Source organism: Aedes albopictus, chromosome 2 (assembly GCF_035046485.1).
Source record: "Aedes albopictus strain Foshan chromosome 2, AalbF5, whole genome shotgun sequence".
NCBI lineage: Eukaryota > Metazoa > Arthropoda > Insecta > Diptera > Culicidae > Aedes > Aedes albopictus.
In genome coordinates this window covers 421,179,120-421,201,532 of record NC_085137.1, presented here as the reverse complement: position 1 = coordinate 421,201,532, position 22,413 = coordinate 421,179,120, and the positions used below count along the sequence as shown (strand labels likewise).

At 43.2% G+C, this 22,413-nt stretch overlaps 1 protein-coding gene across 7 annotated transcripts in view; it reads left to right on the top strand.

Moving 5' to 3' along the window:
* Positions 1–22,413, top strand: part of LOC109417792 (intermembrane lipid transfer protein Vps13) — a 70,132-nt gene that overhangs the window by 43,838 nt on the left and 3,881 nt on the right. For 2 of the 7 annotated variants that reach the window (XM_062853550.1, XM_062853549.1), the window contains exons 6-24: positions 542–1,311; positions 1,387–1,748; positions 1,806–1,925; positions 1,993–2,185; positions 7,096–7,208; positions 7,285–7,395; positions 7,686–8,351; positions 8,520–8,643; positions 9,108–9,155; positions 11,131–11,313; positions 11,371–11,811; positions 12,196–13,877; positions 13,941–14,273; positions 14,337–14,464; positions 14,526–14,613; positions 16,244–16,306; positions 17,264–17,467; positions 17,649–18,986; positions 19,053–19,585. In XM_062853550.1, the coding sequence (XP_062709534.1) occupies positions 542–1,311; positions 1,387–1,748; positions 1,806–1,925; positions 1,993–2,185; positions 7,096–7,208; positions 7,285–7,395; positions 7,686–8,351; positions 8,520–8,643; positions 9,108–9,155; positions 11,131–11,313; positions 11,371–11,811; positions 12,196–13,877; positions 13,941–14,273; positions 14,337–14,464; positions 14,526–14,613; positions 16,244–16,306; positions 17,264–17,467; positions 17,649–18,986; positions 19,053–19,585 (7,500 nt within the window). Of the gene's footprint in view, positions 1–541; positions 1,312–1,386; positions 1,749–1,805; positions 1,926–1,992; positions 2,186–7,095; positions 7,209–7,284; positions 7,396–7,685; positions 8,352–8,519; positions 8,644–9,107; positions 9,156–11,130; positions 11,314–11,370; positions 11,812–12,195; positions 13,878–13,940; positions 14,274–14,336; positions 14,465–14,525; positions 14,614–15,682; positions 15,737–16,243; positions 16,307–17,263; positions 17,468–17,648; positions 18,987–19,052; positions 19,586–22,413 lie in introns of all 7 variants that reach the window. The other 5 variants (XM_029869650.2, XM_029869649.2, XM_062853551.1 and 2 more) reach the window with 5 other exon arrangements.

Genomic DNA, 22,413 nt, shown 5'->3' with positions numbered 1-22,413 from the left:
AGATTAAACGAATGTCCAAAATGGTCCTTCCACCTGGCTGGCCAGCGCTATGCTGTCTCCCAGCAAATTTCCTTCCCGCCCAGTCATTTCATATGGCAGTCAGAAGCGCAGTCCTGTGCTGCGCACCATTGATGGTTGCATAAAACCTCCGCATATCGGTCCTAATCATACTTCAAAAATCACATGTTCTGCCGTTTCCAGCTGATGTGGAGTTGTTTCTTTTCTGCTCTTACCATTATGTACTGTTCTCTATCGAACCGGGTGCTGGACACTAGCATTCGACTCCATCGACATTCTTCGCGTTCGTCCTCGTCGAATCAATCATTAAGTTGGCGTCGCTATCACTGAAACTCAATTAGGGCCGATTTCTTCACCTTGGCTTAACCGATAATCCAGGCTTACCTATATAGTTAAACCTGGTTTAACGCTTACGCCAGGGTGAAGAAATCGGCCCTTACTAATTAAAACCACCTGCTAAGTGAAGTAGAGTGATATCCGGATTACATAAAGGGTATATAAAAATGTCTCATCATGTTTTCAGACTCACAGATGCGGCCGCCGAGAAGTTGGTTAACATCAAAGAGCGATCGGCTACCGGTTTGCAGTACGCTATCGCAAACCATCCACGTCTGGAGTTGAACGTGGACATCAGCCCTAGTTACATTATCGTTCCGCATGGAGGCTTATTCTGCCACCAAGAATCGGTGCTAGTCGTTAGCTTGGGTAAGTTGATGGTTCAAACTGAGCCCCGTCCAATCAACCAAAAAGATGTCCACACAATGCACGAAGAGGGTGCCAGTCAGGATGAAATTCTTCGGGAAATCATCCGTCAAAGTTACGATAAGTTCGTTCTGGAGATTCGCGACGTGCAGGCAATTGTCGCCACTCTGGACGAAGATTGGCAAGGGACGCTTCGCTGCAGTACCGTGACAGAGATGCATATATTGGAACCAACGTCGTTCCGGATTTCCGCCCATCTCTCGGTGCTGGATGATGATCCGAGGCTTCCCAAGTGCAAAATTTTTGGTGAATTACCGTCGGTCAACATTTGCGTTACTGAACAACGCGTTCTGGAAGCGCTCTCGATCGTGACGAGTCTGCCCTTGCCGGAGAGCGACGAAATCCAGCCAGCTCCAATTGCGAAGGATAGCAATGTGTTTAGCTCGAGCTTGTCGCTGTTAAAATATCTGGACGAAAAACAACAGAAGCTGACCAAAATTCAACGACCGGTAGAGAATTTGAATACTTCTGATGCGTTGGACGGCGAAGTGGTACAGTTCATCGATCTGGAAGTGCGATTTGTACTGAATGGTATGTGCGGTTGTCGAAATAATAAAAATTACCAAATGAATGCATGATCCCTTACAATTAAATTTTCATCCACAGAATGTTCTCTAACCATTTTCAAAATAAGTGGAACTGGAACCAGCTCGTCGGAAGTTTTCACCACCCCAACCGAAGAGTTCCCACAGTCACCACTGGATCAAACCCTAATGCAGCGGAAGAGTGTGACGTTCAACGTTCCGTTTACCCACGTGAATTCCCAGAAAATTGTGGCCTTCAAGGTGAAACAGCTGGAGATGAACATGGTACAGCGAACGTACGATCTGAAGGTGGCACTGAAACTGGGTGCCGTAACGTTGGACCAATTCCGCGTTAGGAACGAACAGGAGAATGTGCTGAATGTGATCCAAACGCCAAAGTATGAGGATAATGATGATTATCTGTTCACACTGAACTACACGAACGTGAGTATTGTTTTATATGAATTTAACTGATTGATAATCGTCGGCTTGATTTGATAGTGCAAGAAAAACAGTCCGGAGTTCACTACCAAGTACGAATCCGTGGAACAGGAAGTTGGAATAAACTTTTCTACGTTGGTACTGTTGCTTCACGAAGAGGCATTGAATGAAATCATTAGGGTAGGTACCCACATTTCGCAAAGCAAAATCCTAAAATTTATCATTTAAAATTTATTGTTCCGATCAGTTGGCAAACGACTTCCAAATGCGTATGGAAGCAGTTATGAATAGTAAAAAGGAACAAGAGATGCCGCCGCGCGATCGAATTGCAACTATTTACGAAGAGGAGAGCACCGCTTCGGTGTTGCTGCACGCAGCGAAGGAGAAGCTGCCTACCATCCTGGAGGATGAAACGGCCACTGCTGAGCAGTCCACTAAAGGTGAGTTATTTTTATTTTGGTATTTTTAAACTTGTATGAGTGAGATTGATTTATTTGGGTTAAGTAGAAAGTAGAAGTAGCTTGGCTCAATGTAGATTAGTAAATCAAATGTTACGAAATGTTTCCCGTCAAGTATTATCAATTTGTCAAGAAATCATCAAACAGAATAAGATACACTGAGCGAAACAAGAATAGCACCACCGAGTTTTTCGACAATATTTTTGAAACTTCCATATCAGTTGTGCTATTTTCAGTCAGGAATGATAGTATAAAGCGCTTCGTAACTTTTCAGTTCACTACATTCAAATTATTATGCACCATTTATATTTCAGCCGAAAAATTCATGAAAACAGAGCGAAATAGAAATAGCACCACCATGAGACGGAAGCATCCTGTGCAAATTTTGACAGGTGTTTGTTTTGGTTTTGCGTCAGTTGCAGTCAGTTCCTATCGGGTGTGAAGTTGTGGTTCAAATATAGTCGAAACAAACCTTTGTTTTTCGGTAGTCTAGCAGCAATGGGTCGTGCGCAACATCTTACTTCCGAAGAAAGAGTAAAAATTAAAACTTACCATGATGCAGGCCTCTCTTCTAGAGAAATCGGTCGAAGAATCATGCGATCACATTCCGTAGTCGTGCGGTTCCTGAAAAACCCCGAAAATGGCCGGCGCACAGACAAACGTGGGACGAAAAGCAAGCTCACGGAGAGGGATAAGCGACGGATTTATAGAGAAGCAGTGAACCAGAAAAGAACAGCATCACAAATTCGAGCAGAATTACAACTTCCGGTGACAACAAGACGTGTGCAGCAAATCCTGTCGAGCAACGAAAACTTGAAGTGGCACAAAAGGCTCGGCAAGCCCAACTTGACAAAGCAGCATAAGCTGCATCGATTTCATTTCGCTGAAAAGTATATTTCCTGGACGGACGAATGGAAAAATGTGATCTTTTCGGACGAAAAAAAGTTCAACCTTGATGGTCCAGATGGTTGGCAATGCTACTGGCACGATCTCCGGAAAGATCCGGATGTTAAAATGAGCCGGAACTTTGGTGGTGGTACTCTGATGGTTTGGGGAGCTTTCTCATTCCGGGGAAAGCTTTCATTGGCGTGGTTCTCAACAAAAATGAAGTCGGAGGATTACATTGAAATGCTGGAAATAAGCCTAATTGAGCACGGCGAGGTATTGATGGGCCCAGACTTCGTTTTCCAACAGGATAATGCCGCGATTCACAACTCTAAGATGACTAAAGCGTGGTTTTCTGATAAAAACATAGAAGTTCTCGAGTGGCCGTCATGTTCTCCGGATCTGAATCCAATAGAAAACCTTTGGTCTATTCTTGCTCGGCGCGTTTATGAAAACGGGAAACAATTTGACAACGTTAACATGCTGAAACGTCGTATTCGTGAATGCTAGGAGCAGATCGAGCAGAGTACGCTGGAAAAGTTGATTTTGTCTATGAAATCACGGCTCATTGAAGTCATTCGAAACAATGGCTCGTACACTCACTACTAAGTTACTAAAAATTTGATTGAATTTGTTTTTTGTTGGAATATAAATAAACGTTGATCAAAAGCTAAAGTGGTGCTATTTTTATTTCGCTCATTTTTTCATGAATTGTTCGGCTTAAACGAAAATGGTCCACAATATTTAGAACGTTATTAACAGGAAAGCTGTAAAACAGATTGAAATAACTTCCTACACTGCAAAAAATTGAATTGGTTTGGATATTCTAAAATTGCTATGGAAAAACATGATGGTGCTATTCTTGTTTCGCTCAGTGTACACAGTTTTGAAACCCCAGTATAAGAACCTATCAAATATGAACGGATTTGTATTTTTTGCGAATTCATTTATCAAACCATTGATAGGTACCAGACCAACTGTACATAGACAATACATAGGATTTATTCTATTCTTACAAGTTTCACCTCAAGGTCCACGATTTCCCCTAGAGTCATTTTAATCTGCATCGTGAAGGAACCATATTTGACGCGATTAAGGTAGTTTTGAATTCAAGTTACATCAAAATAAAAAGTTTCCCCACACGTATAGGGGTTCCCAGGTCGTCTTCAAACGCATGATGTCAGTATGTGACAGTGAGTCACCCATCAAATTGCTAGATAGCTCTTCAAAATCGCTGCCCTCATCTTTTGAGGAGACAAAGCTTCCTTCACTGCCCTACGATTGATGTCCATTCGATCAATGAAACGGTCCTTCATCGAGGATCTTGATAACCATGCTGGCAAGGTGGCAGACGTATAACGTGGAGTGGAGGACTGTTAAAGCCGAGATTGAGCGAGCGTAAATACGTGGAGCCAAAGTCACAACTCGAAGTATATCTCAGCAGAGCTAGGCCGAGATGCGGACGCAGCCTCAACAACAAATATCGCCTCTTCCATGGCCCGTCGGCCGATCCTGTTGATGTCGATATCGTCCGCGAAACCCAGGAGCATATGCGACCGCATGACAATGGTTCCGCTCCTTTGCACACCAGCTCTCGTTATCGCTCCTTCCAGTAAAAATGGGCCTTTCAGCAAATAATGGACATCATGTTCGCTAGTCTCACGTTCACCGTTGTTGGTTACTGTAGGCCGAACATCAATGAAATCTACAAAAAGTTCTCGCTCGCTCGCAGGAGCTCGGCTTCACGGCGCGCATCGAAAAATGTAGGTTCAGCATGCGTCAAGTGAAGGGCGCAATGCCATTTGGCATAAGGACGTTTGGCATAAAACAGATTTCACTAAAAAGAATAACTATATAAATACTTAACGTAAAAGTTAATTACGTAAGTTAATTGCTCAGGATGCAATATGCCGACAAGGATGATTTGCTGGTAAGAACCATTACCGGAATCCAAATTGCTTGAACCGATAAAGAACAGCCTATATACAAAACAAGTAATTGCCTTTCGGAAAAAATAAAATCCATGGAAACAAAAGATAATTTTGAAAATAAGAGATCCAATATAATGGCACCACGAACAAGTTTGCCTTCTTTCCATTGAAGGCTGTTCTTTAATTTTTATCCCGAGGAAAATATAGTTCACATATTCTTTATACCAACACTCTTGTATGGTGAGCGGCTGGTCATTCGTACAATCTGTCAGAAGAAAGTGTTCCAGCAGCTGCACAAGGGGCACCCTGCAGGGCCCTGGTGTGGACTCCATAGCCCGTCAGTATGTTTATTGGCCAAATATCGATGATTACTAGTCCGTTCATCCGTTCCTGCAACGAGTGCGCCAGTGTAGCCAAGACAGATGCCAAAACGAATCTGGAGTCTTGGTCCAAATCAGCGAAGCCGTGGCAGCGTCTACATATGGATTTCGCCGATCCAATATATGAGAGCTATTTTATCATTCTGGTCGATTCGTTCACAAAGTGGTCAGAAGGTCAGAAGTAGTTTGAACGAACAACATCACCACACTGACAACCTTGCTAATAGTCCGTGGCATCTTCGCAAGATACGGACAACCGGAAACATGGTCACCGACAACGGAACTCAACTTACCAGTGACAAGTTCGAAGCATACTGCCCAGCAAACGGAATTGTCCCCGCCGTTCAACGGACTTGCGGAGCGGTTTCTGGATACGTTCAGGCGAACCCTCAAGAAAATCACCGTAGGGGGGAAACCCTCGATGAAGCCATTAATAGTTTTCTGCTGTGCTATAGATCAACACCGTGTCGAATCGCTCTAGATGGAAAGTCGCCTGGGGAGCTAATGTACGGAAGGCCGATCCCCGGAACTCCTTCAGCCACCGTCACCGTACAATGAATCAAGGACAATACAAGGACCAAGAGAAAAGCAATTCAACCGGAAACACGGAACTAAAGCGAGAGAATATCATCCTCAAGATCTCGTTTGGACTAAAGTACTAGTACTCTGCAAATAGTTGGACCTGGCCTCCTGGAAAAGTAATCGAACGCATCGGTAGTATGATGTAGAATATTTGGCTACCATTGAAGCAAAACCAACTACGGTCCCACTAAAACCAAATGCGGAAACGTTACGGGTACGAAGACAACACGCAAATAAGCAGTACACCGATACACGCTCACAAGTTCCGCTAGCAATTCTCCTTGACAGCTGGGACCTACAGAACAGCATACCTGAATCGGAAGTGGAAAGTAGACAGTCATTATCTCGATGTTACGGGTATTCCAAAAGGTGTCAGACGTATGACAATTAGAGAAAGATAGTGGAGCAAAAGACAGCCAAAGCCAAGATTAAGCTAGCGTAAACACGTGGAGCCAAAGCCACAGGGCATTGCAGAAGGTTTACAGTACTAGTATATATTTAATAAGCGGTACAAAAGTGCGTCGTGTCAAATATGGTGCTTCAACGGTGTTCAGTTGCAAAGTCTAATCTAAATGATAAGGTACATAATCTAATAGCTCAGAACTCTATGGCTACAAAGATTTATTATAAACGTGGCAAAACACATATATGATATATCCCGCCATTTTTATACCATTTCTGTTGTAGAAGATAGTACAAGTAATTCATACGTTTGTGTTTTCTTCCGTTTTCCATTCCCATTTCTAACTGTGGTTTTATTTAATGCGTGGCTTAAATGTCGTCGACACGAAACATGAAATCCATTCCGACCTGGCACCGCATGTGGCTGGATCATGGATCATTGAACGCTACCCGGATTGGACCAACTCGTCAATCGCCGAAATCAATTGTGTTCCTTGCCTGCCTGCATTTTTTTCGGTGATCTCTTATTATGCGTTTGTGTGATTACTGACGTTGTGCTACCCTGTATCCCGTTATGATTTTCCTTTGAAAATTATATGACACATGACAACAAACACACAACGAATTGGATCTCGTCCTTCACCCCCAAAATCATCATCACACAAAAAAAAACTGCACACGATCAACTCTCAAAACGATTGCAATCGAGTAGCTAATCGTAAACGACTATCAATTGTAGACAGCATTAAGATCAGAGTGAAGGCCAAGCTGGAGGATGTCACGGTGGAGCTGCAGAATGATAAACGTTCTATCGCTGTACTTGAGGTTGGTTCAAATCAAACAACATCATTCTATGAACAATTCCTAGCTGATCTTCGTGTTTCTCTCTTGAATCAAACAGGTTCAAAATCTAACCAGCAGTGCGATTGTGAAGTCGTCATACACTGAGGTGAACATCCGTCTGGAGGATATTGTTCTGACTGATATTAATCCTGCAACGATTCATACGAAGGTTTGTATAGGGTCCTAAAAGATACTTTTCCATTAAAAAACGTCCCCGAACGCTGTTTCCCCGAATACCTCATAACTCCGAAAGTCATTTTCGCAAATGACCTTTCATTCGAAAAGGACATTGGTACTTTCGGGCAAAATCATCACTATCTTACATGTATGATATTCAATCATGTGCTCAATCAGTGTTACTTTAGAACCTATTATTTTATTTTTGCATAATGTTTGTGTTGTTTCCAAAGAACTTCATGAAGTATTTTTGTTTGTTACGGCTGTTATTATTTCACACAGATTCTGTCGATCATCGGAGACAATGCCCTACAGGTTCAGGTTGTCCTGTTTGACCTGGCAGCGACCTCGGACTACAATTCCGATGACATGCGTGTCGAAGTGACGATGGGTTGTGCTCGCATTGTGTTCCTGAATTGGTTCGTAACGTCGGTGTTGGCCTTCTTGGACAATTTCCAAGCGGCACAGCAGCGAATCAAAGAAGCCAGCGCGGCAGCTGCTGAGGCTGCCAAGAACAACGTTGTCGAAGCGTACAGTAAAGCTACCCGGATGAAGCTGGACATCAAGGTAAAGGCTCCGATTATAGTGATACCGGTGGATTCCAAGAGCTTGAAAGCGGTGGCCATGGACTTCGGTCATTTGAGCATAACGAACAACTTCCGCGATATTGCCACGGAGAACACACACGGTCCGGCGGTGATCGACGAGATGAAGATTGAGCTGAAGGATATGAAGCTTTCGAAGGTCGATGTTTGCCCGTCGGAGGAGAGTCAGATGTCGCACGTGTCGCGGTACGGATCGGACGATATGATTTATGGAATTGTTCCTGATCAGAGCGCAGTTCTCAGTCCAACTAGTTTCACGCTGATTATGAAGAGGAATCTTTCCTCCGGGTGGTACCGTGATCGACCGGATATGGAGATATCCGGGCGGCTAAAAGCGGTTGAGGTAAGTGATTTGAGCTTCCTGTAAACGTTTGTCAGGTGGATAAATTGGTAATCTTTGTGTCAGTTGGAGTATAGTTTTTAAGAATTGAAAAAAAAATATAAGAACATGAAAGTTGTTGTGAAATAAGACTCTTCAACTAATATTCAATATCAAATGACGTTATTTCAGCTCAACTTTATTGCTACGGATTATAGCGTGATCATGCAAATTCTGTCCAAAAACATGACAGAAGGTCAGAACGAGTTCAAAAAGCCTGTGCTTAAAACGGAGAAGTCACCCATCAGTCCTCAAGGTATGTGATCATATCTAGAGTGACTGGAAGGGAGAGTGGCGTCAATATCAAAATTGGAACAGCGATCATCTGTCAAATCCATACAAATTCCCGTTCCAAACGAGCAGGAGACCTGTCAAAATTGGAACATGTCGCCACTCTCCCTTCCAGTCACTCTAATCATGTCTTATTCTCTAATTTTCATCGAGAAAAGTTCCCCATTATCAAAAACAGTATCTTAATTTTTCATTTTACGTTTGTTTCTTTGCTTTTTGCATTGTATTTTTTCATTTTACCCGGAATCGGCTCATATCCGCTCCCTGCGTGATGCCTTCATCCTGTTTTGAAATTGTTACCGTTTGCTGCACCATCCATCCATCCTGCTTTCGAACATCCACGTGCACCAACTTTTCGTATTGCGCCCATTCAATCATCGCTTGCAACTTGAACCAAAAAAAAAACATACGACCAAAATGCGTGTCCAGTCATTAACTATACTACTTCCGCCGCTGGCATATCTGCATCATCCGATGGTAAGCTATCATACTATGCTACTTTTAGACGTAGAACCGTTTGCACCTGATTGAACAAAGTGTGGTTAGATCCTAAAAAAACATTAATGTGCTCGATGCAGTGTTGTAAATCATATGCGGTTTCACCTGTGAATAGGACAACAACAATTATCGAATGTGATACGACGCAGCGCGGTGCGGTGGTTCTCTGGCTACATATTATAATTTTCTAGTAAAAATTAACCATGGATTAGAGAGTTTTTTTCGTGAATACCTCCAGGATTTCTAGTAATTTCCCTCAAGACTTTTTTCGGAGTCGTTTCCAGAAATACCTTCAGGAATTCCCTCGGAAATTGCAGAAATTTTCTCGTGGATCTTTTGAAGTACACCTTTGGGAATTTCGTCCGAGATTTTTTCAGGGATTCTTCGAAATTCCTTCGCAGATTCCTCTAGGAATTCTTCTGGGAATTTCTTCAAGATTTGCTTCAGTGAAGCCTCCAGGAATTCCTTCGCGAATACCTTAAGGGGATTTCTCCAGGAATTCTTTTGGGGATTCCTTCAGAAATTCTTTCGGGGATTTCTCCAGGAATTCCTTCCGGGATTCCTCAAGAAATTCCTTCGGGGATTCCACCAGGAATTCCTTCAGGTATGTCTGCAGGAATTCCTTCGGAGATTTCTCCAGGAATCCCTTCGGAGATTTCTCCAGGAATTCCTTCGGAGATTTCTCCAGGAATTCCTTCGGAGATTTCTCCAGGAATTCTTTCGGAGATTTCTCCAGGAATTCCTTCGGAGGTTCCTCCAGGAATTCCTTCGGAGATTCCTCCAGGAATTCCTTCGGAGATTCCTCCAGGAATTCGTTCGGAGATTCCTCCAGGAATTCGTTCGGAGATTCCTCCAGGAATTCGTTCGGAGATTCCTCCAGGAATTCGTTCGGAGATTCCTCCAGGAATTCGTTCGGAGATTCCTCCAGGAATTCGTTCGGAGATTCCTCCAGGAATTCGTTCGGAGATTCCTTCAGGAATTCCTTCGGAGATTCCTCCAGGAATTCGTTCGGAGATTCCTCCAGGAATTCGTTCGGAGATTCCTCCAGGAATTCCTTCGGAGATTCCTCCAGGAATTCCTTCGGAGATTCCTCCAGGAATTCCTTCGGAGATTCCTCCAGGAATTCCTTCGGAGATTCCTCCAGGAATTCCTTCGGAGATTCCTCCAGGAATTCCTTCGGAGATTCCTCCAGGAATTCCTTCGGAGATTCCTCCAGGAATTCCTTCGGAGATTCCTCCAGGAATTCCTTCGGAGATTCCTCCAGGACTTCCTTCGGAGATTCCTCCAGGAATTCCTTCGGAGATTCCTCCAGGAATTCCTTCGGGGATTCCTCCAGGAATTCCTTCAGGGATTCCTCCAGGAATTCCTTCGGGGTTTCCTCCAGGCATTCCTTCAGGAATTCCTTCGGGGATTCCTCCAGGAATTCCTTCGGGGATTCCTCCAGGAATTCCTTCGGGGATTCCTCCAGAAATTCCTTCGGGGATTCCTCCAGAAATTCCTTCGGGGATTCCTCCAGGAATTCCTTCGGGGATTCCTCCAGGAATTCCTTCGGGGATTCCTCCAGGAATTCCTTCGGGGATTCCTCCAGGAATTCCTTCGGGGATTCCTCCAGGAATTCCTTCGGGGATTCCTCCAGGAATTCCTTCGGGGATTCCTCCAGGAATTCCTTCGGGGATTCCTCCAGGAATTCCTTCGGGGATTCCTCCAGGAATTCATTAAGGGATTCCTCCAGAATTTCTTCGGGGATTCCTCCAGGAATTCTTTCGGGGATTTTTTCATGGTTTCCTCTTGATCTTTTGGTATTCATCCTGGAAGAGAATCACCGCACTAGCGTTCATCATATTGCCATAAGTGATTTAACAGTGTAAAAATTGTGCACCTTAGTTTGTTATCTATCCTTCGATTGAGCGACATTGACATGTGCGGATTTTAAAACATAATCAACCACTTGCAGCTAAAACCAACTGGTCCGCTGTAGCCAAGCGTGCCACTGCTAAACCTTTCGGCGTGGACGTGGCTCAATTGAAGGCAAAACAGGAAGCCGCAGCACGTGAGAAGGAAGCTGCCAAACAAAAGGTGGACACATTCCTGAAGTTCAGCTTCCAGATCGATAGTATCAACATCAAGTTGTACACTGGTAAGTAACGCTCAGGAGTTTAAATCGAGTTTTATCTCACTAGCTTGTGTATTCCAGCTCCGGAACAAGGACTGGCCGGTTTCGAAATCTACTACCTGTCCCTCCAGGGAAAGAAGTTAACCGATGGCTCGCTGAATACGGCCATCATTTTGTGTGACATTCGACTGGACGATATTCGTCCGCACCGGGAGAATATGTTGACGCGGATGATGGAACGACGGTCGAATGATCCCAAGATAAGCATCGCCAGTGGAAGCGATGATGAGGAAACGGCTGCCTTGATGGCTCCGCTCCACTCGATGATCGATATCACGTTCAACATGAAGGAGAACGACATGTTTGCTGATGTGAAGGTTTCCAGTTTTAATTTAATTTTGTCGGTGGACTTTCTGTTAAAATTGCAACAGTTTTTGCAACCGGAAGAGCTGGTGGAACAGAAGGCGCTGCAGGCAGCGGAGGAGCAAGCCAGACGAGAACGGAAGTCTAGCACTTCTATTGGTAAGTGGAGTAGACTGTATGAAACTGTTGTTGTGTTGATACAAACATCTTGAAAGTATGACCACGATTTATACCTGGGATTCTTTCAAGAATACTTATTCAGAAATTGTTCTAGTTTTTATAAACTTCCACGCATTTTCTTTCAATAACTCGTTCGTTTTTGAAATCTTACGTTATGAAGGTATGAATTAATGGTGACCTCGTTTAATGTTGATAATCTAACATTGAAATTGAGGACAGAAATGAGTCCTCATGCACAATATATCTATGGACTATTTCATTTTCTTAGAGATCAAGGCACCACATCAACTTTGGGAAGTTTGAAATTGACTATTTTCATAATCCTGGGAAACATATATTCATATAATCTACAAACATTCTCAGCTCCCACGGAAAAATCCGAAGTCGGTCAGATGACGTTCATAATCAAAATCGAACAACCCGATATCATTCTGGTGGAGCAGATGGACGACATCAACTGTCACGCTCTGATTCTGAACAACGAAATCTCCCTAAACGTGCGCCTGGTGGGCGAACGTCAAGTGATCAAAGGTGAACTTAAAGACTTCTGTCTGTACTACGCGGAGTTCAATCCGGAGCGACGCAACGATACCAAACACTTTGTGATCAACCCTTGTTCGATTAGTTTGAACGGGTCGACGCCCGAGGGCAAGGGTCTGCATCTGAGTTTGAACTCGACCAATATCAAGATCAGTGTCTCGCCGGCCGTTATTGAACTAATGAACAATGCTTTGCAAACGCTGACGGCAAACGAACAGGCTAAACTGGATGAAACGCAAGCGCCGGAGGATTATAGCAGACTTTGGGATATCAAAGGGTATGATCCGGATGATTTCTGGTTTATTCGGCCGGAGTTGGCCGAGGATGCGCTGAGTTTGGAGTCTTTGCGTACGATCGACATCAAGGAGGAGAAGTGTATGGTTGAAGTACCTTCCATATCTCTGATCATCGAAACGGGCTTGGGGATTAATACTATTCCTATGCTTTTCATCGAAACTAGCATGCAGGCAGAGGTTTCCAACTGGAGTTCGGATATGAACATTAGCAGCTCTCTGCGGTTGAGCATGTCGTACTATAATCAGGCGTTGGCGCTGTGGGAATATGTTATTGAGCCGAATGAGGTGGAACAGCCTAACGGAGCAATCGAGAACGTTCCATGGGAATTGACCTTCGAGCTTGAAGTGGATCACCACGAGGATCGCTCGAGAGATCCCACCACCAAAATCAACATAGCCTCCAGAGATAGCTTGGAAATGACGGTTAGCAAGACCTGTTTGGATGTGTTCCAAAATTTGGGGAAGGCTTTCTCAGAGGCGATCAAACGAGAGGGAATAGTGAAGGCAGAGATTGTTGCCCCGTATACGGTTCAAAACGATACCGGTCAAGACATTAAAATTAATTTTGTCAAAGGAGATTTCGTTATACACGCATCTCACTTGCAATCGAACAAAGTGGACGAACTGATTGCTATCGAGCAGACTGGTGAACAGGAAGTTAATAGCTGTATTGTGATGCCGAACGGTCGACTGCATTTGGAACCCCGCGAAAAAGACTGTGATCTGTCAATGCTCACTGTGATGCAAGACAACGAAAATAGCGCTAAGAAGAAGTTCCTCAAAGTGATCATCGGAGATACGGAGAAGGAACTGAATCTTCCGGTCTACAAGTCCGACAAGCGATACTTCCCCATTTTCCGCAAGACCGATCAGGACCCTTGGGCCATCATCTCCGAGGTAAAGATCGAGCACGGCGCCACTGTCGTGGTGTTGCGAGGAATCGTCCAAATCTACAACCACTTCACTGCCCCCATCTACGTTCATCAGTTCATCGACCACGAGAAGTACGTGGTCGGTGAAGTTCGCCCGGGAGGATTCTTCAACGTGCCGTTGTATTTCCTGTACAACCACATGGATCTGCACTTTTCGATGAAGGGTTACCACTCGTCGGCGCAGGGAATCAGCTGGAAGGAGTCGCCCAACAATTTGAACATGATCAAATCGTTGCAGTGCGACCCGATCAGGACGTTTGAGCCGTTCTATATTAATGTGAGTATTTTCCTGGTGTGTCATGGTTATGATCAGTGTTGATTTAATTTGGGGCTTTTACAGGCCGTTCGCGAACGTCACGACGTGTTCCACGAGGTCACCTCGAAGCACACCATGCTAAGCGCTTGCTTCGAGATTCACCTGCGGCCACCGTTGATGCTGCGGAACGCATTGCCCATCGGGTTGACCATTTCGGTGGCGGGATGTTCGGTACGGCGTGAGCTGGAGGCCGACATAATAACCAGCACCGAGAGTCTATCCACCCAGTCGACCATCGTTGGTGAAGACTACCTGGACTATGGAGAGAAGTTGCTCCGTCCGGGAGAACTGCTGCACCTTCCGACGGTGAAAACAGCGGCCCGATCAGCTACGGAAACATCTTACATCGTAGCAAGGGTAAGTGAAATACATAGGTTTGGTATGCAATCGAAATATCGAATTTGTAACTTCTTTTGATAGCTCGTGAATTACCTGGAAAAAGATTGGTCCTGTACTACGGAGATTCCAGCGCAACCGCCGGAGTTTGGCGTATGGACTTTCAATGCCTACGATTCGGTGGAAGTTATGTCCCTGCAACTTGGTGTTAAGTAAGTTACAAGTGGATCATTTTTTTGTAACAGGTGATTTTATTGATTTAATTTTCAACAGATACGAAAATCGCACGGATGGATTGACACTAACAGTATACTGCCCCTTCTGGATGCTCAACAAGACGGGTTTGATGCTCAGCTATCGGGTAAGAATTCAATTAAATCGTTTTTTTCTTCCATACAGTTTTTGTTTAAGAAACCGCTGCAAAACTTACAGTATTTTGTAAATTTACACGAAGCAATCGAAAAACACCTTGAGAAAGTGTAATGGATCATCACGGATTTAAAACAACTTTCGCTCAATCATTTGTTATAGGTTAACGTTCACCAAATCCTGTGTACATGTGATACTCGCAACATTCACGGAGGTTTTGGGATCATTTCCCACAAATTGAGCATAAATTTAGATCCCTTGTGGGAGAAAATCCTACTCCTACTGCTCTCTCATGAAACAGTCTGGTCAGATGAATGCAAATCTATATAGAGGATATTGTTTCCTATTGTCTCCCATTTTCATCCTAAGAAAAACAAAAGTTTGAAGTGCTGTTTGTTTTGTTTCTTATTTTTGTATTTTTGTTAGAAGTGAGCACGGATGAAAACAAAAAGAACGGAATCAATCGGTGCCGTAATCGCTTGTTTTCGAATAGGATGAATTTGGGAGCAGGAGATTACTTAGAACACTCATATCCTAATTTATCTGAATTTTAGTCAAATCCGTGAATGTGCTTTTTGATATTGTTGTAGTAACACACATGTGAGAAATTTAGTATCGAAATCAACGTAAGTTTTGGAGCGGTTTATCATTTGCATCGATCGTTTTGCCAGTCTCGTGTTTTGTTTTACATGATTTTGTTCCACCTTGATTTCGACACACATACACAGAGTACGAGTTGTAAGTTTTACATACGCTTCACTATAATACAGATTATGCTACAGTAACTTTAGTATATTAATGATATTCGATAAATAAGTTTCTTTAGGGTATTTCATGCATACACATAGTTGTCTATTATCATCCATGCTCTCTTCTTATCATTGTCTTTTTTTTCTTTGTTCTACTTTCATATTTATTCTTCTCCCTCTAAACGTATTACGGGTGCTATGTCATATTTGCGCACGTCATTCTGTATGTACTGTGTGCATTTTGTATTACCGGTCGTATCCATTTGCCAAAAAACACCGGCTCTTATCGGCTACGCGAATCCGTTGAACTAGAAATCGCGTAAAACCGAGAAGAAAGAGCTGGCGGGCAAAAACACCACGTACAAGGTATTTTCCGCGGAAAGTGAATCTAGTTTTATATTTCTAGTTTTTTTCCGGTTATTTCTTTGGCTGGAGTTTTCAAATTCTGCTGGTTCGATGTTGTTAAATGTTTCTAATTTAATTTTATTTTTCTAATTGGATGGGTTTTTGCCTTAGCTTGAAAATGGTCCTGCACAATTCAACTAACACTTTTTTACGTAGCTGGTTGGGATTCTGGCACCGATGTTCTATTCTCACTTCCGGATTCTTATTTGATGAGCTATGTTGCCACGCATTACAGTTCTGCGTTATTTGTTTACCTGGTTTTTCAATAACTTCTACTGATGTGTTTCTCTCTGTAGAGTATGTATGTTGCTTGTTTATTTCCCTCCTTCTTTTTCATATAGCAATTACAGTCGTATACTCAGTCACTATAGCGGGATACTATCAAATGTTATATCATCACACTTTAGATTACACCAGTAGTGTTTTAAATGGTCTATCCCACCACCAATCTAATACCACCTCTTACAGATACGAAGAACAAGACTTTGTGAAGAGCTTTCCAAGATCAACTGCGGATCCCGGGTGAGAAATGTAGGTGTCCATTGGGGGAAACAGTACCAAAAAATCACAGATAAAACCCTGCCAAGATTTGTATGGTATCTCGAAGTTATTCATTTACACGACATGAAAGATACAACTCAGTAATAGCTACACACATTGCATGTTATCAAATAGATGGGGGGAAACTGTATATACTAAATTTTACACACGTTGGTGTTTGGAGGTTACATTCATCAGGGAAACGGTCTTTTGAAGCATACCCTAGGTACTATATAACATTCATCATGTTTATTGTTCATGTGGTATACCGGAAATACTGATCAATTAATCAATCATATGGCTATGGTATCAATCAATGTGGTTTACATTTAGTCTACCCTTACTCTTATCTTCTACTTCAGTTTCAGAAGACCATGAAACTATAGCACTATCTACATCTATTGGCAGACTGTTAGTGTTAGAATTTGATTATTTTTGTTAAATATAGTTTCAAGCATTCAAACGGTTGACGTAGTTTTTTTGCTTCGAAACAAATAATTAAGGTGTTTAGAAAACAGGTTGGGGTCAATTGTGTTCAGTTTCTTCTGTTGTTGTTTGCTCCTGCATGATTATCCCATATTTAAAGGTTAAAAAATATCCAACTACAATTACAAATACAGTAGCATATTGAATGCCATCACTCTCCGACACAACATCAAGGTAACACAAATAATCTCAATTAAAATCCTGCAATGATCTCGGTTTTCAGTGTTTTAAAGGTATTCGTTTACTACACCGTCACGATGGTGGAAGATGTTTTTATGTATACCTGTTTGTTCTTAGATGTTTCTGTTCTGCGTTACTAATTTCAACCGAGCACTATAATTATACCGTTCCATTTTGTTAATAGCATTTTATCTGCTTTAAAGCGACCTTTCTCTAAATGCAAACGACATTTATTATAGTTTCCTTAACCTTCCTTCTATTGTTTCTGCTCGTATACCACAGCCCAACGATGAGAACACCAACATCCTCTACCATCCGCCGGAATACGAGGGACCGATTCTGTTCTCGTTCCGGGAGAAGGCATTCTTCGGCAAAAAGAAAGCCGCCATCCGGGTCGATACCGGCGAGTGGAGCGAGAAATTTTCTCTGGACGTGGCTGGATCGAGCGGGGTGATCGATTGCCACGCGAACCATATGACTTATCAGGTAAGTTTAGTTTTTGTTCTTCAGTTCGGTAAACTCGTCTATAGATATCAAAAGAAGCAGAAGATCAATTATAGTAATTCCATCATATAACTGTACCATATGAATAGGACTTGTCTATAGTTTATGAAAATGTTGGTTCCCTAATAGATCAAAACCGTTTTCTCTTACCTCTATATTGCAGATTGGAGTGCACAACACCCTGACAAATAACTCCCTGACCAAGCAGATCGTGTTCATGCCGTACTTCGTGCTAATCAATCGGGCGGATTTTGACGTAGAAGTGCAAGAACATTTGCGCCCGGGTGATCCCTGGACCCGGGTCAAGCGTGACGATTGCGTTCCCCTATGGCCCAAAACGGAAGAGAACCGAATGCTGCGGGTGAAGGCAGTCGACCAGTCGCAAATTACGGCTCCCTTCAAGTACACCGAAGTGCAGTGTACGTTGTTGCAGTTGAAGAACCGATACGGTGGGATCAGTGTTGATGTACACGTTACGGAAGGCGCCATCTACATTACGTTTACGGGGTACCACGCGGGTGATGCTCCAGCAATGCTGATCAATCACACGGTTGAGGCGTTTGCTTTCAAGGAGAAAGGGGATGTAAATGGTAAGATTTTGATGCCGAACCAAATGGTATTGCACACGTGGGTCAATCCAGCCGGTGAGAGGAAGATCGTTTGGGACAGTGGAGCTAAACTGGTTACGATCGAGAACGATCTACGACGGGACGATATTAGTGAGTTTAAATCTCCAACGGATAGGGACATCTATTGGGTATCGTTCTTGAATGGTACACAACGGGTGTTGCTGATCACCGATAATGCCAATATCGCATACGGGGTACACAGTGCCAGTCGACTGGATCAGGTGACGCAAGAGATAAAACTGGAAATTCACGGCGTTGGTCTATCGCTGGTGAACAACGTGATTCAGAGCGATCTGATGTACATAGGAATCGCGAGCTCCGGAGTAATTTGGGAGGAATGCAAGCGTTCCGGTCGCTTCAAGCAAATGAAGATCCAGGAAACGTATAACGTGGAAAATCTGTACCAGCAATACCTCCGGGACGTGGAGGTTGGCGCCGCCTCCAACAAGAAGTACTATCTCGAAGGCGAACGGCGTGCCGAAATAGACTTCTTCAATCGGATCATCAAAAAGTCCACCGATAGAGCGATCAAGCGAACCTTCTACCCCGGTCTGTGGTTCGAGATCAAATCGTCCTCTCATCAGATGCAGTTCCACGCAAAGATTAACCGCATCCAGATCGACAACCAGCTGGCTGATTGTATTTTCCCTGTGGTGCTGGCACCGATTCCACCTCCTAAGAGTGTAGCCGCAACAACCGAGTTTAAGCCGTTCATCGAGATGAGCATGGTGCAACGGATCATTCCACACTCCAACGTCAAGCAGTTCAAGTATTTGCGAGTACTGATGCAGGAATTCCACGTCAAGGTGGATTTGCTGTTTGTGAATGCTATTTTCGAGATGATCAGTACGGAAATCACGGAGGCGGAAGCAGTGAGTAGTTGAAGATATTCATATTGTAGCTTTCCCAGTCGTATACTCATATCATTCACATTCCAGAAACGTCTTTTCACAGAGGATCTGAAAGTGCAAACGCAACCGTTGCACGCACATGTGGCCATTCAATCGCAGGCGGAAGTGAAGAACTTCTACGATAATCTCCACTTGGGTCCGCTCAAAATCCACGTGAGCTTTTCGATGGCCGGCTCGGAATCGAAGGCCCTACCGGGCATTCTTTCAACCATCCTGCAAGGCGTGGGTGTGACACTTACCGACATCAACGATGTAGTGTTCCGGCTGGCTTTCTTCGAACGGGAGTTCCAGTTCCTGACACAGCGCCAGCTGGTGTCGGAATGCGTCACTCACTACAGTGGCCAAGCCGTCAAGCAGCTGTATGTGCTGGTGCTGGGATTGGATGTGATCGGAAATCCGTACGGTTTGGTGGTTGGCTTTACGAAGGGCGTCGAGGATCTGTTCTACGAACCATTCCAGGGGGCCATTCAAGGTCCGGGCGAGTTTGCCGAGGGGCTGGTACTCGGTGTTCGGTCACTGTTTGGCCATACGGTTGGCGGAGCGGCTGGTGCTGTATCCAAGTAAGTACCTATGTTTCATGGTATTTGTTGTAACAAGATTAAGATAACATGTAATTAGGACGGATCAACCATTGCGAATTTCAGCTTCTTTAATCTCTTATTTCCAACTGTTCTGTAATCTCTTACCATTATCAGGTAGAGTTGATTTTCCTTCATCTGTAACTATACGATACTTGATAGGCTACAACTCGTAGCGGTAAGTTTATGCCGAATGATGCAATCGCCTCTACTCTGATCTCGGTCCTGGATCGAACGCTTCCAGTCGCCCTGAACGTCCAGACCTTAGGTCTTCCTTAACTGCCCTATCCCCGCAGTCTCCTTGTAATTATTATTATTATTTATTTTGAGCAAAAAATTTGGAAGAGGAAAAAGCCTCTTTGAGTGATTTTTTTCGAAATCTTTCTCAAAAAGAAGCAGTGTTCTTGTGAAAACGTTGAGAGATCTACCGTTGGGCAGTGGAAGAGGTATTTATACCCTTTAGAGTATTAATACTTCTTCTACGGCCCAACGGTAGATCCCAAGGATGTCATAATCGCCCGCGAATATTCGCGAGCATATGCGACCGCGTGATAAAAATGGTTCCACTCCTTTGCATATCAACTCTCTTTATCGCTGCTTCCAGTAAGTTCGAAAAAGCATCGCCCTGCTTCATTCCGTCTACTAAAGTTACGAACGATGATAAAATTTGATCCGCAATCCGTACATTTGATCTCGATTCGTCAGGAGTCGCACGAATCAATCTGATCAGCTTCGTCGGAAAATCATGTTCGATCATAATCGTACACCGCCTTAAGGCGAAACTGGAAGCATTTTCTTTTTTTTCGGTTTTCGATTTTTTATTAAATAACGAAGCAATATTTTCAAAATCGGTTTTCGTGCACATGTAGAGCATGGATCAAGGTATCTTCTGATTTTTTTGAGGTGGAAAATGTTTTCCATTTTTGCAGAAACCATTTTTTTTTGTGAAATTTTGTTCAAAAATGGTTTCTGCAAAAACGAAAAACATTTTCCACTACAAAAAAAATCAGAAGATACCTTGATCCATACTCTACATGTGCACGAAAACCGATTTTGAAAATATTGCTTCGTTATTTAATAAAAAATCAAAAACCAAAAAGTGAGGAAATGCTTCCAGTTTCGCCTTAAGGCTTCTTACGGCATCATCATCATCGGCAGCCATGTTGGATATGCCGGTCAAAATTTCAAAGGGATGATTCTCTGCAACCAAAGCGAATATTCGTATGAAAAAGTATCACTCTATTTGCTCACTCGCAGTGATTACGATGATACTTTTTCTGCTGCGTTGCTGCAGAATTGACAGTTTTTATCACTTCAAAAACGCGAGGCAAACAATCATTGAAAAGCAAAAAGTCAATGATTCGTTTGAAAGCTTCGTGATGCATTATGACACCTTAAAATCAATAAACAGACAATGGGTTTGCAAGTTGTACTCCCGAAATTCATCGATAATCTGCCACAAGGTGAACATCAGATTCGTTGTTGAACGGCCCCTAAACCCGCCTTACATTCACCGACGAAGAACTCCGCATTCGGCCTCAACCTGTTAAACAGAAGTCCGGATAGTATTTTGTACGCTGAAATTCAGCGGCTGAATTGAGAAGCATTATTTCTTTGTAATTCGGGCACTCAAGTCGATGCCCTTTCTTGTATAGAGGGCACATTAAACTATCCAACCAACTCGCAGACAGTTGTTCCTTTTCCAATATCCTCAATATAATACGGTGTAAGAGCTGACACAGCTGCTCACTACCATGTTTAAGAAGTTCGGAACGCTGGACGATCAGGATCGGGTTCGAACTTTTGGCTGTAAAATGCATCAGGGCACATATTTGTTCAGGGAACAATCCAGTGCTTCGAAGGCCAATCATGATTGTTGGGAAAGCCATCCCCACGAAGAAATTAGTAAAGGTTTTAGGGGTGACCTTTGACTGACACCTAAACTTTAAACAGCACTTAGACTTAGCGAAAGAAAATTGTAGAAACAGAGTAAACTAGAAGTGATAGGAAAGTTAAACTGCGGGTGGCCGATGCAGTGATTGGATCCAATTATTTTATGGAGCGAGATTAACAGTCTTTGAAGATATGTTTCTCAGACTGGGGTTGTTTACAATAATCCCAAGTAACCAGTAAGCATTTAAAATAGCATTCCTTCAGCATTATAGTAGCCTTTACGGCAAGGCGTTTAATGCTAATTAGCCGTATATGCGCCTATAGTGCTACCTCACAGCAGGTTTTGGCAAAATAACGGGCTGTCTTAGTGCTATCCCTTCAGGAACGTCGTGACGAAATGTCAAAGAAGCGTAACGCCTCGTCGAGCAAAAAAAAAAAAAAATAGATTGACGTCTGCTTCTCGTTCTCTCAGCCTGCTTCCCCGCTTCATCGTCCTTCCATATTCCAGCCGGTGCTAGGTGGTACTTTTTTGCTGGTTTTTGTAGTGATGTAGGTTTGAACTTACGATCCGGAGATTGAATCATCATATCTGCTTCGGATTCTGTTGCTCCTGATTCACGATGCTAAAGCTGTCCCGGTGGCGTGCATTGATTTAATCGTCAATATAAAGAATGATTCGATAACAACTTCAGATTCAACATCCAAAACTTGTTTTCATTGAGATATTTTATTGTGGTAGACGTAATGCTCCCTTCTTTTAAATATCTGTGGAATATGATTGTTTCTTCCCTCTTTCAAACAATCCTATGATCCACCAAAGCATCCACCTATTCGGCACATATTTTCCGACGAAATGATAAATAACTGGTGATTTTTTGATGGACAAGTTCCCAATCCAATCCAGCTGCAGTAATGTT